We start from the raw sequence: 13926 nt of genomic DNA on the forward strand, positions 1-13926 counted from the left end.
CACAGCCGCAGCCTGCTCTGGTGGGCCACAGCTGCAGCCTGCCAACCCTGGTGCTGCAGCTGCTTTGGAGGCTAGGGGAAGAGCAGCGTGGCCAGAAGTGGAGAGACTCTGGCCCCGCCTCTTCCCTTCTGTCTCTGCTGCCTCTCCTTGTGCCCTCTGTTGGGGGGGAGGGGCTGCGTCCCCCCTCTCCCTCTCTATACCTGTTCATAAGCCAACCCCCTTCTCTGATGCTTCCCTTTTTTACTAAAACAATTCAACTTATGAACAAGTATATATGGGTCTATGGCAATTTCTTTTAAAAAAAGAGTGATTAGCTATGATGATTTGGGAAATCTGTGTTGAGCTTATGAATTGTTGGATTTTGCCAACTCTTTCTGTGTGTCTCTGCCAGACTGCAAACTCCATTTTAAATGTGGGGCTTGTTGCATTTTCTGTTGTCTTTTTTCTTCCAAGGGTTGGTGTCACAGGGCTAACAATGAAGGTTCATTAAACTTTGACAATCTGTTTTCATGGAGCCCAACTGGACAAAGGTGACTACCTAACTCAGGGAAAAGCAGTTTTTCAAGTCTAGTCACCTCGGGAGTGGTAACTGAGGAACTGATCACCTGCTGTTTGAGGCTGACCACAAGGCCACATAGCAAAGGTGACTGATGGTGATAAAAGGGTCGGGTCTGAGTGCAGCAGTTCTCTCTCACCAGCCAGAACAGGAAGAGGAGCACGTGCTGGAAAAGGAGTGTAGTCCACAGAGAGGATCTAAAACCCAAAAAGGAGACTGACCCAAATCCCAAAGAATGTTCAATAGTGGTGATGAAACTGAGACAGGGAAATGTATGTTTCTCATTTTTCTTAGATCTGTAGTTCTTCTGTGCTATCTTAAGTGAAGTATAATTGTGTTTAGAATTCTTTGAGATGCCTGTGTGCGCGTTTGTTTGCTTCACCTATCACATACCTTGGAGAGTTAAACTGTAAACAAAGACCATCCACAAGGTGGAACTCTGGGAAAGGGAGTGCTCCTGGGAAACCTGAGGGCTCAGCAATGGTCCTGGGGACCTACAGCAGCTGGGACACAGGGGCCATTTCCATAAAGGGGTGAGAGAGAGACGGTCTGTGCCTAGGAAATGTGCCAGACAGTGTTGCGACTTATTTAGATTAAGAAATGCTTAAGGGCACCAGGGTCTAGTGTCTTCGATCCCAGCACAACATCCTGGTGAGTATTCAGCAGAAGAAGTTCTACCAGGGCCATCTGTGACCCTGGTGATTTTGGATGACTTCATTTTTGATTGCCCAATATGAAAAGGGGCCTGATTTTCAGATAGTGTCGAGTGCGTATCCTCTGAAAATCAGGCCCTTGAAGTTGGGAAACCGAAACTTAGTCACTTTCAAAATCTTGGCCTCAAATCTCATTTAAAATACCTGTTGGAGTTCTGCTGCTATACTGAAGAGATGGATACAAGAATTAATCAGAACATCACAATGCTGTCTGAAAGTGCATTCTATATTTTGGACACAACTTTTAGAAAATACAACAAAAATGTTATTTACCAGATATTTACAGATACCGTTCTGGAGGATGTCAAAACACTGACTTCGTGAAGGTATAGTGGATAAGCTGTGACATACCACCTGTTTAAATGAAAGAAAACAAACAGTTATATTTATGAATTTAACACAGATATATGACAGGCAAATATGCTATTTATAGTACATACATCTGTGTGTAGACATATGAATACATGGGCATATGTGGACACACAATAGCTATCCCTCTTCAAGTGCTGATTCTTTTTAAAAATCGTAAAAGTAACACTGAACAATTTGTCAATGTTAAAAAAGAAAGTCATATAGCAGCAATTGTGTTTGCTGCTGTTTTTCTCCTTTTATCAAAAAGTTCCTTACACTCACCTTTTAGGACTTCAATTAAAAAGGTCAAAAACAGAATAAAAATCCATCTGACTATAAGACACAGGCAGGCCTCCACCCTCTTCCCCTTAGTAGGGAAACTTCCCAAGCAATTCTCCAAAGAATCTACACAAGCCGATAAGAGAATAGAAACATACACCAAGAAGGAAGGAAGGGAGAAGGACAGTAAGGGAAAAGAAGGATATTACAGAAAGGTACATAACCATCTTGCCTATCCCCACCCTACAAAAGAATGTCATACTCAGTGGATATAAAAAGCAGTGACAAGGAAGAGGCATCTTGCTTTATAAACTGTCTGAAACACCTGATGCTGACACAGCCAAGAAGATGAAAGCAGTAATAATTACATTAAAAGGTGACAAAAAGAGAGTCAATCTGATGACTTAGTCTTCACAGTAGTATAACTGCATCCTCCACAGAGGATCGCCTAGCAAAAGTACCATACACAGACCCATGGAAGCAGAGTATATTCTTAGTTATTCAGAAGAAGAACCTTTATTGTTACAAAGGAAACTGCCTGGGTCAGAAATCACCAAGTACAAATAAAACAGCAGGCTGGAATGGAAGTCAGGAGACCTGGGTTCTAATTCTCACTTCTGCCAACAATCTGCTGTGAGACTTTGGGCAAGTCATTTTACCTGTCTGTGCCCGTCTCCCATCCCATACTTTGGCTGTTTAGATTTTAAAGTCTCTGGAGGGACCATTGTTATACTAATTTAGATTAAACAAATGGGCAAAAGGAATTAATATAGCCCAGTCACTGTCAACATTAATCAGTGTCAAACAAGGTTCAGGTTTTGGTATATAGAGACCTCAGCCGGCTTAGTACCGTTGCAAATGCATTACTAAAAATCCTTTTAACCTTTTACTAAAGATAAAGAAAAGAAGAAAAACAGTTAAAGCTTTTGAAATGTGAAGTACTGAATAAGGCTTTTATTTTAACATCTCTTATTCCCTTTAGCTAGAGAGTTTTTAGAAGAAAACACCCCCCTTGTTTGACATCAAAGATTGTAATAACTATCCTTTTGGGGAAAAGAAGTTGCCGAGATGGGCTGGAGCCATTGCTACTGCTGCTAAGTCCAATTCTGTTTCATCCCATGTGGTGTTTGGGATTCAGCTGGAGCCAGCAGAGGTGGCAATGTCATTTAGGTCCCTCATTCTGGTCCAGTCTTGTCAGGACATCTCAGGGATCAGGATGAAAGCCTGGGGTCCCAGGAGATGATGGGAGAAAAATTGGCTACTGGAGCAAGCTTCACCACCATGATATCCACCCCCAATTCCTCTTTAAGGACCCATAAAAGGGCATGGTGGATGAAACAGCCCATCCCCTCATTATTTTGTCCAGAAATATGGTCTAGTTTCCAACACACCAATTTTGTTTCACGGATTTCTGGTTCTACACTCTTCTTTTTACCAAGCCAAGCATGATCTTAAAACAGTCCTTGAGTTGAATCAGCAGATCTTTCTGTTTGGACTAATTCAGTCTATCTCCACTTCACACCTTTTCCCACAAACCTTTGTTTTTATAGGTTATTGTGCCATCTTCCCTTTCACATACTTTTTACAGTTGAGCTCACAATTAGGGTAAATATGTAGGCCCCACTTATCATAACACCACTCTTTTGTACAGTGCCTAGCACAACGGGGTCCAAATCTCAGTTGGAGTCTTAGGCAGCACTGTAATATAAATAACAAACAACTTTTTGCGAACTGTAACATGCTACATTAATGAGGAAGTGAAATGACTTCTCCATCTGTCCTTGACAAAAACCAAATATCAGATAACAAGATCAAAACCTCGAGTAAGGCATGACTGTTTGTCCCCAAATTGTACAAATGTCAACTAATAAAGCAGGAGAGATTCTTCTAGTCACATCCCCTTCTCCAGCTTGCTGCCAGATGATTCATTCCAAAACTGTGCAAAATCTCTTAGAATACATTAGTAATAATAATGTACATGATGTAGTGGTTGGCATGGAGAACAGGCTAACTAACCCATAATCTATAAATATAAAAGTAAAATTGTCCCTTTGCTAAGAGGGAGGGTAGAATTGTGGGAGATACAGGGTAGCAGAAAGGAAGTTACTGGGTAAAAAATTCTCATTCTGCAGCCCCATGTCTCCCACGATTCTGATATGTACAGGAAGTAGCAAGCAATGAACAGAAGGCGGCAGGGATAAAGAAATAGAATGAGATGAAGAAAGTCTCCCCCACATAAAAATTAACTACCAAAATGGCAAGCTATTTCTGGATCACCATGTGCAGCACCTTCCTGCTGAAGGATTCCTCTGAAGAGGACAGAGAGTCCACCTCATGGTGTCGAATGCAGGAATTAATAGAGGACCATGTTGCTGCTCTGCAGGCTCTTTCCGCCTATGAAGTTGTCAAAGACCCAGTGTGGTGTACCTTGATTCCATGACTGTACAATGCATTAATGATTAATCTGGCTAAAGACAGTTTGGATACCCAGAGCCTTACTCTTTGGGGTAAGGATATGAACATGAAGCCCATTCTTCTTGTTGATATGGTAGGCAGGATGGAGATCTTTAGTATTCTACGAACATCCAGATTATGTCACAGCATTTCTGTAGGATGCCATGTCTCTGGACAGAACAACGGGAGGATGATCTCCTGTGAGGCATGGAAAGTTCAGTTCATCTTTATCAAGAGAGATTCCAAGGTCCTTAACACTATCTTGTCATCGTGAACACATAAGGCTCCTACATGGATAAAATTGCCAACTCCAACACTCTTCTAGCAGATGTGATAGCAATCAAGAAACAGGTTTTTATGGGTAGGTAGAATGGTATGACCGATGTAAATGGTTCAGGTGGACGGTTAAGGGTTTCAGCACCAGAACTAGATCCATTTAAGAAAGATTGTCTAGACTTGTGGACAGACCTGTTTGACTGCTCTGGGAAATCTCAGTATTTGAAGATTCTTTGCCAGGAACCCAAGGACCCTGCGTATAAGGTACGACTTATGGCCAACCCTTAGTGTGCTACAGATCTGGGCTAAAGTCCTTTGTCCACTCTGTCCTGAAGAAAGTCCCGAGTATCTGGAATTCCAAGGTCCTTGGGGATCATTTACTTGACTCTACGAGCTAAACTTCATCCAAAGGCTTTTACTCTTCAGACAGACTTCAAAACTAAAATCCCAATCACTCCTGAGGATAATCAGACCATGATCAGTGCTTCCCTCTCAATAGCCATGTGGTCAGTTGTATACAGTCTGGGTCTAGATCAGGGGCGGGGAATGGGCATCTGGGTGGGGAAATTGTATGCAGGGACGGGGCAGGGGGTTGGGGTGTGGGAGGGGGTGCGGTGTGCAGGAAGAGGCTCAGGGAAAGGAAGGGGTGTGGGGTGTATGAGGGGGCTCAGGGAAGAGAGGGGGTGCAGGAGGGGTGCGGAGTGTACGAGGGGGCTCAGGGCCCGGGGTTGGGGTGCAGGAGGGGTGCGGCAGGGGGCTCAGGGCAGGGAGTTGGGGTGCAGGAGGCATGCAGAGTGCACGAGGCGGCTCAGGGTAGTGAGTTGGGAGGCAGGGTACAGGAGGGGTTCAGGCTCTGGCCCGGCACCACTTAACTCAAGCAGCTCCAGGGTGGCAGCAGCGCGCACTGGGGCCAGGGCAGGCTCCCTGCACACCTGCCCTGTCCCTGGCAGTGCACCACTCCCGGAAGCGCTGCAGCCCGTGTGTGCTGCCCTTGCCACGCCTCCAAGTACCTCCCCTGAAGCACCAATGAGAGCTCCGGGGAGCAGGATTTAATAGAACAGGTAATCATCAAGTAATATATCCCCTGTCGCTGATTCCCAGCTTCTGGCAAACCAGATTAGGGACACTTCAGAGCTTGGTTTTGCATCCCTGCTCATCTTGGCTAATAGGCATTGATGGGACCTATCCTCCGTGAATGTATCTAGTTCTTTTTGAACCCTATTATAGTCCTGGCTTTCACCACATCCTCTGGCAAAGAGTTCCACAGGTTGACTGTGCGTTGTGTGAAGATATACTTCTTTTTGTTTGTTTTAAACTGTTGCCTATTCATTTCATTTGGTGACCCCTAGTTCTTGTATTATGAAAAGGAATAAACACTTCCTTATTTACTTTCTCAACACCAGTCATGATTTCATAGACCTCTATCATATCCTCCCTTAGTCATCTCTTTTCCAAGCTGAAAAGTCAGTCTTACTAATCTGTCCTCAGATGGAAGCTGTTCCATACTCCTAATAATTTTGGATGCCCTTTTCTGTACCTTTTGCCGTGTCTCAAAAAAAGATATATTAGAATTGGAAACCAGATCTGCACGCAGTATTCAAGATGTAGGCGCACCATGGATTTATATAGAGGCAATATGATATTTTCTGTCTTATCTATCCCTTTCCTAATTATTCCCAACATTCTGTTCACTTTTTTGACTGCTGCTGCACATTGAGTGGATGTTTTCAGAGAACTATCCACAATGACACCAAGATATCTTTCTTGAGTGGTAACAGCTAATTTAGATCCCATCATTTTATATGTATAGTTGGGATTATGTTTTCCAATGTGCATTACTTTGCATTTATCAACACTGAATTTTATCTGCCATCAGTCACACAGTTTTGAGAGATCCCTTTGTAACTCTTCACAGTCTGCTTTAGACTTAACTGTCTTGAGTAGGTTTGTATCATCTGCAAATTTTGCCACCTCACTGTTTTGCCCCCTTTTCCAGCTCATTTATGAATATGTTGAACAGGACTGGTCAAAGTACAGATGTCTGGGAGACATCACTATATACCCTCTCCATTCTGAAAACTGACCATTTATTCCTACTTTTTGTTTCTTATCTTTTAACCAGTTACTGATCCAGGCGAGGAATCTCCTTCTTATCCCATGACAGCTTACTTTGCGTAAGAGCCTTTGGTGAGGGATATTGTCAAAGGTTTTCTTAAAATCTAAGTACACTATATGTCCACTGGATCCCCCCTATCCACATGCTCATTGACACCCTCAAAGAATTCTAGTAGATTGCTGACGCATGATTTCCCTTTACAAAAACCATGTTAACTCTTCCTCAATAAATCGTGTTGATCTATGTGTCTGATAATTCTGTCCTTTACTATAGTTTCAATCGCTTTGCTGGTATTGAAGTTAGGCTTACCAGTCTGTAATTGCCAGGACTGCCTCTGAAGCAACACATTAACTATCCTCCAGACATTTGGCACAGAAGCTGATTTAAAGGATAGGTTACATACCATATAGTTAGTAGTTCTACAATTTCACATTTGAGCTCCTTCAGAACACTTCGGTGAATGCCATCTGGTCCTAGTGACTTATTATTGTTTAGTTTATTAATTCGTTCCAAAACCTCCCCAATGACACCTCAATCTGGGACAGTTCCTCAGCTTTGTCACCTAAAAAGCATGGCTCTGGTTTAGGAATCTCCCTTACATCCTCAGCTGTGAGGACCGATGCTAAAAACTGATTTAATTTTTCCACAATGGACTTCTCTTATTTGAGTGCTCCTTTAACATCTTGATTGTCTAGTAGCCCTCTGGTTATTTAGCAGGCTTCCTACTTCTGATGTACTCAATTTTTTTTTCTTTTACTTATTGAGTCTGACTAGCTGTTCTTCAAATTCTTTTTTGGCCTTCCTAATTATATTTTTACACTTCATTTGCCAGAGAAGGGGACATGGCTAGCAGAGGCTGCACTACAGCTTTGAACTGCCCCCAGAAACTGCAGAATTGTACCATATGTACCAAAAGTGTGGGAGATGCTGGGCTGCAGAAATTATCTCAACTTATTGCTAAGTAACTCTGATCCTATCAGATCTTGCAAGTTGAATAGTATCAGAGTAGGTAAGGTCAGTACTTGGATGAAAGCGATTCAAAGAACACATAAGTGTTTCAGCAAGCAGGGGGTCTATCACTTCTGGTTATGTATAATTCCATGGCATTTTCAAAACCATACAAGCTGTTATTTATGGCACCCTGGCCAAATTCTAGCTTACGTGATTTTTCCAGATACTTCAGCCTAAGTTGCCTCCATAGCACCAAATAGATATTGTATTCTTCTTCATTTCCAATCGTGTAATGTGGTTGTGTACTATTAAACTATTATTGCACTTAATCCCAGATATGGTTACATTTCAGTGGTAGGTAAACTGACTAATGTATGCAGTTTGCATGTCAATGAAAAATTGGATCTTTCAAGATGAAAGGCACATTATAAATTCATATACTAGACCAGGAGAGAGACTGGAGTATAACCAATTGAACCTACTGATTATCTTGTAACAGAATCAAAGTCCTATCTAGAACACAAACTGATATATGAAAACACTACAAGCACCTACAGTCAATAGAGGGCATCTGTTAAGACAGAAAAGATTGTAAGCAGTAAGATACCATTATCATTTAAACGATACTGTTGAGATTCTTCCTGACCTTCCCACTAAGAACCCCCATACATCATGATCCTTAATTTTGTTTCCTTGTTACTACATGCAGAGCTATCAAGAAGACCTCAAAATCAGAGCTCAGATTAACCAAATAAAACATATATACGTGATGGACCTATTAATTAAAAACATTAATCTCACTGAATTAAAGACACCTAGTTACTTCTTGCCCCAAAAACTACTTTGTGGAACCTGCTATAGTTATAGTGAGTTCAGAGCAGGCTCACACAATTACCACTCTGCCATCATTATCCACTGAAAAGCCAATAGGCATAAGAGATATCTGACCTGCTCCTTATGTTGGCCCATAAAAGTTCTCAACCTGATTCTCAAGATCTTCCTTCCTAAGGTGTTTGCTTCAGCCAAACAAAAATGAACAAGACCCATAACGGGTCCATGTCTCTAAAGTCTGTGACCCAGTGTCTCTTCATAGTTTTAATAGCCACCCCTTATGTCAAACAAAAACAAACAATCCAAAATACCAAAAGCCAATTTCCAAGCTTTCTCTGTTAAAGTTCTTACTTGGAAGCTCCCTGGCTGATCACTCAGCTTCCTCTCCAGCTACACCCATGTAAGATCAACAGCTAAGCTTGGAAGGATGAGATTTTTATTGGTAAATGTCCATTTCAGACCCTCCCACACACACACACCCCAATGAAAAATATTTCTCTCAATAAAAACTGAAATTTATAGATAGGCAAAATAAGAAAAAAATACTGCTTGATCACTCATGTTTCATTTCAAGATATTTGCCCTGTGTATTTTGACATGTGATGTTGACAATTTGTGTTTCAATGGTTATAAAGCTTTAACTTTTTGAATTTCATCATCTACTGTCACTAAACAATTGCCTGACCTCCCTTATTGTCTGCCCCTATACATTCCCCTACTGTGAAAATTTAATTTTTAAAAATAGCAAAAATGTTTAAAAATAAACAGATATACTACTAAAAAAATTAAAGTTGAATTCTGCCAAGCCTATCAACATATTATTAAAGACCTAACTGGCAAGCTGACAAGGCTCACTGCCAAACAAACTCCACTTCTTAAACCCAGAAGGTCCTGGATAAACCACTTGGTAAAAATAAAGATCTCAGAGCTTCTCTCCTGGCACCAGCTTAGAAATAGGGTATTGTCAGTCCAGAAAGATATTTTCATTGAACCGCAAATTGACAGAATACCTCACACCACAAATTTACTTCTTCCCAGTCAACGATGGAAAAACCCACAGCTGCATGTTAACAGCATCATAATGCTGAATAGTAGAGTGTTTAATTACCAGTACTAAGTTGTCTAGAAGTTATTTTTTCCAGTTCTCTCTGAATCCCCCTTATCCTCAACCAAAACAAACATTCTGTGTACCCGATTCTATTTTCATATTTCTAAAGCAATAATGGCAATTATTTTCATTAATATAAATTAAATCTTGTTTGAAATGTCTGTCCAATAATAAATGTCTGTTATAAAAGTGAAACTCAAATTTGCTTAGACATGGAAATGAAAAGCAAAGAAAACTTAATCATCACTTAAAAATTAGCGTATTTTCTTACAATTTATTTTCCTTAGGCAAGGGTTTGCATAGTGTTTAATCTCCATGCTAAAATGTCACAGTTGAATCATTATTTTACATTTAATTAGCATTTATCACATTTTTGGTACACTCATAACAGATTGCCCCTGGACCAAAGCCAGAGCAATTTTATTTCAGAATATTATAGAAGTGAATGGACAAAGAAAAAAGTCTGTACATTTTAAACTGGTACCAAAATTAAGCTTCAAGAAAAGCATTTTATTGCAAATTTACTTTTTATTTTGATCAAATGCCCACCTGAATAAATTGAGTCAAAGCTATACAGAAGGATGATTTTACATACTGGAAATAACCGTAAGCACAATGGAGGATACACCAACCATTCAATGGCATATTTTCAAACCAATGCTCAACATTCTAGCAGCTTGACTACCTCTTATGCTAACGAGAGCCATATAATTAAAATGTCACCTTCTGAAAACTCCCTATTGCTGCTGCAGGCTGGTGAATCCCTCCATCCCCCATTGTGGACTGTCTTCCACTTCTAGTCTGCTCCTACCTGAGAGCAAGGAAGCCAAACACAGGGAAATGAAAAAAAGAAAGAGCAGCGAAGGTAGCTCCAAGAGCAGTCCCTGCAGACTGGAGGTCAGAACCACAGGAGAAACCTCCCTACTAGAAAACAGAGAGAGGTAGCTAGCTGGACCCCAGAACTGAGGGCAGAAATTCAGGATGATCCTGACAATGTCGAGACTGTTAGCTAGTGAGTACTGATATTCTGTATTCCAGAATTCTGGCCATGTACAATTCAATTATCCCAACCTTGCCTTTCAGACCTTGGATGAAGGGGCAAATTGCATTCCCATCTACTCTGGCTGATTAAGTCCACTTTGCTACCGCCAAGCAGCTGCATGCACTATTTTGCAGCCTAAATTCCCCCTACTCCAATGTGAAAAACCTGTCTGTCATAACTGCTGTCCAAACCATGGGAGACTGCTGGCAGACCTTATCCTGTATACGGTACTTCATGTGTGAGAAGCTGAACCTCCAAAGACAAAAATAGGAGAAAGAGAGAGAGAGAGAGACAGACACAGACAGACAGAGAACTTAGACTGAAATGAGCTCAGTCTCATTCTGAGCCCTTCCGGCTAGAAGGGAAGAGGTGAAAAGATGAGTTGGGAGGAGAGCTTTCAACTTTTTATAATTATGTATTTATTTTGCAGCTAAAAATGACTAAGTACTGGTCATAATACAACAGGTTCCTGACTCAAAAAGCATACAATCTAAGGGAAGGGGTTCTCAAACTAGGGGGCAGGACTCCCAAGGGGGTCGTGAGGTTATTAAATAGGGGGTCGTGAGCAGTCAGCCTCCACCCGTCATGGTATAAAATCCCCACTCTGAACCTTAGCGTCCAAAAGATAGGGTACCAGCATGAATTCCTCTAAGCTCAATTACCAGCTTAGAACCTGTAGCGCTGCCACCAACCAAGAATTCCAGTGCCCGGTATACTCTGGTCCCTCCAAAACCTTGCTCAGGGGACCCCAAGACCCAGACCCTCTGGATCTTAACACAAGGAAAGTAAACCCTTTCCCCCACCATTGCCTCTCCCAGGCTTCCCCTCCCTGGGTTATCCTGGAAGATCACTGTGATTCAAGCTCCTTGAATTGTTAACAGAGAGGAAAATTCACCTTCCCCGCTCCTTCTCTTTCCCCCTCAGAGAGAAAGTAATCCTGACACAGAGAGAAATTAACCTCTCTCTCCCCCCATTCCCTCCCTTCTCCCCACCAATTCCCTGGTGAATCCAGACCCCCTCCCCTGGGGTCTCACACCAGAATAAAAAAAACAATCAGGTTCTTAAACAAGAAAAGCTTTTAATTAAAGAAAGAAAAAAACAGTAAAAATTATCTTTGTAAATTTAAGATGGAATATGTTACAGGATCCTTCAGCTATAGACACTGGGAATTACCCTCTCAGCCTAAGTATACAAGTACAAATTAAAATCCTTTCAGCAAAATATAAATTTGAACTCCTTCCAGCCAAATAAACATTTGCAAATAAAGAAAACAAACATAAGCCTAACTCGCCTTATCTACCTAGTACTTACTATTCTGGACATATAAGAGACTATATCAGAGAGATTGAAGAGAAACCTGGTTGCACGTCTGGTCACTCTCAGAACCCAGAGAGAACCACCACCAAAAACTAACAGCACACACAAAAACTTCCCTCCCTCAAGATTTGAAAGTATCCTGTCCCCTGATTGGTCCTCTGGTCAGGTGACAGCCAGGCTTACTGATCTTGTTAACCCTTTACATGCAAAAGAGACATGAAGTACTGCTGCTCTATTAACCCTTAACTATCTGTTTATGACAATCCCAAACCGCGCTTTGTATCCAGCATTTATAATGATGTTAAATATATTAAAAAGTGTTTTTAATTTGTAAGGCGGGGGGGTCGCACTTGGAGGCTTGCTGTGTGAAAGGGGTCACCAGTACAAAAGCTTGAGAACTACTGATCTAAGAGTTCTGTCCTGCAAACACGTGTGCCTGTGAGTAATTTTATTCTTGTGAGTTAGTCCCACTGATTTCAGAGGGATTACCTCTATAAGTGAAGTTACTTAAGTGCATGTTGATAGGATCAGGCCGTAAACAGGCAATATACACACTAAGGGGATGGAGAAGCACACAATTTTGATTTTTTAGTTTTATATTATTCATATTATTTGTATTCAATATACCATGTATTTTTGTTCAGCACTTCCCCAGTTTTTAACCATTGACATAAGTGAAAGACTTAAAATTAGGAAAGAGTTAATAATACAAATTACTATTTTATTCATTTTCTATTATTTTAAACTCTCCTCTTTTCTTCTTATCCCTTCCTTTCCTTCACTCCATTCGCAGGCCCTACAACCCAAACATTTCCTCCCCCATTTACAAGTGACCCATCAGACCTTTGACATGAAACCCACTTGGACTGTGGCAGCTCATCATTATTCCAATTCGTTTGAGCTATTCAGAACATCCAAAAAAGTTCCACTTCCACCCCTCAAAGGAAATTATGTACCACATAACTCCTTTCTGGAAGTCAGCATGTTATTTCAATCTTAATTATATTGCAGAGTTTTTCCTCTTCAGAGAAATAAAGATATGCACATCTTTCTCCCAACCCGATACACACATGTGAGCACACAGAGACTACACAAATAAGAAGAAAAAGCAGTGGACCAAATTCTTCACTGTCCACTAAGTGGAGTCACACCAGAAGAGAATTTAGCTCAATGTATTCTTTATACAAATGAAAACTAAAGTTGAACGCGGGATAGAATAAGGGAAGGAGAGAAATTATTTTATTATAAAACAGAATAAGTAACACAAAGACTTCAGGCACTAAACCAATAATTATTTTCAATTTATGGTAACATCCTTTTCAGATATTGGTAACTAAATGGGACAGGTTATAGCGCTCTTAATTCCCAAGATACTATGTGAGGTGACTGTGTTGCAAGCAGAACTCTATCCAGTATCACGTTTCTGCAGAGTGACGAAAATGAGAAATTTTCAGATGATGGGGCAGGCAATGAAGCTTGTCTTCTAAAGCTAAGCCAGCATCCCCCGGAGCACCGTACCTTATCAGACAATGTACTCTCTTGTCAGGTGCTGCTTCCTCTCTCTGAAGTAAACAGATTTGACAGGGCAATATTAACAGTGGTCTAAGTTGTTGGAGAAGCTGCTTATAACAAGAGATCTTATTGTTATGGCTTGGCTAAGCTCACAGAGCCTGATATGAAAAACATTCCCGATTCAGTTCCTCCAGAAAAAGCATCCACAGAGCAGAGTTTAAAAAACCAACAAAAACCAACCAACAAAAAAAGCCCACATCTAGACAGAAAGAGGGCACAGGATGAATGCAGTCTGCAGGAGCATATTACTCAGAATGGCAATAAGAAGGAAAAGTGGCGGGGCTGAAATTACAATCCAATATATTAGAAAAGGAGAACAGCAATGTGATTTACAGTTATAAATGACTGAAAAAAAATATA

The 13926-nt window shown here is 41.0% G+C and overlaps 1 protein-coding gene across 4 annotated transcripts in view; it reads right to left on the reverse strand.

Annotated features, from left to right (window-relative positions):
* The window catches only part of TEX10 (testis expressed 10), a 132366-nt gene that overhangs the window by 20016 nt on the left and 98424 nt on the right, over positions 1-13926 (reverse strand). For all 4 annotated transcript variants that reach the window (XM_030551590.1, XM_030551593.1, XM_030551592.1 and 1 more), the window contains exon 12: positions 1543-1623. In XM_030551590.1, the coding sequence (XP_030407450.1) occupies positions 1543-1623 (81 nt within the window). The remainder of the gene's footprint in view (positions 1-1542; positions 1624-13926) is intronic.

The sequence above is a fragment of the Gopherus evgoodei genome, chromosome 2 (assembly GCF_007399415.2).
Source record: "Gopherus evgoodei ecotype Sinaloan lineage chromosome 2, rGopEvg1_v1.p, whole genome shotgun sequence".
NCBI classification, from domain to species: Eukaryota; Metazoa; Chordata; order Testudines; family Testudinidae; genus Gopherus; species Gopherus evgoodei.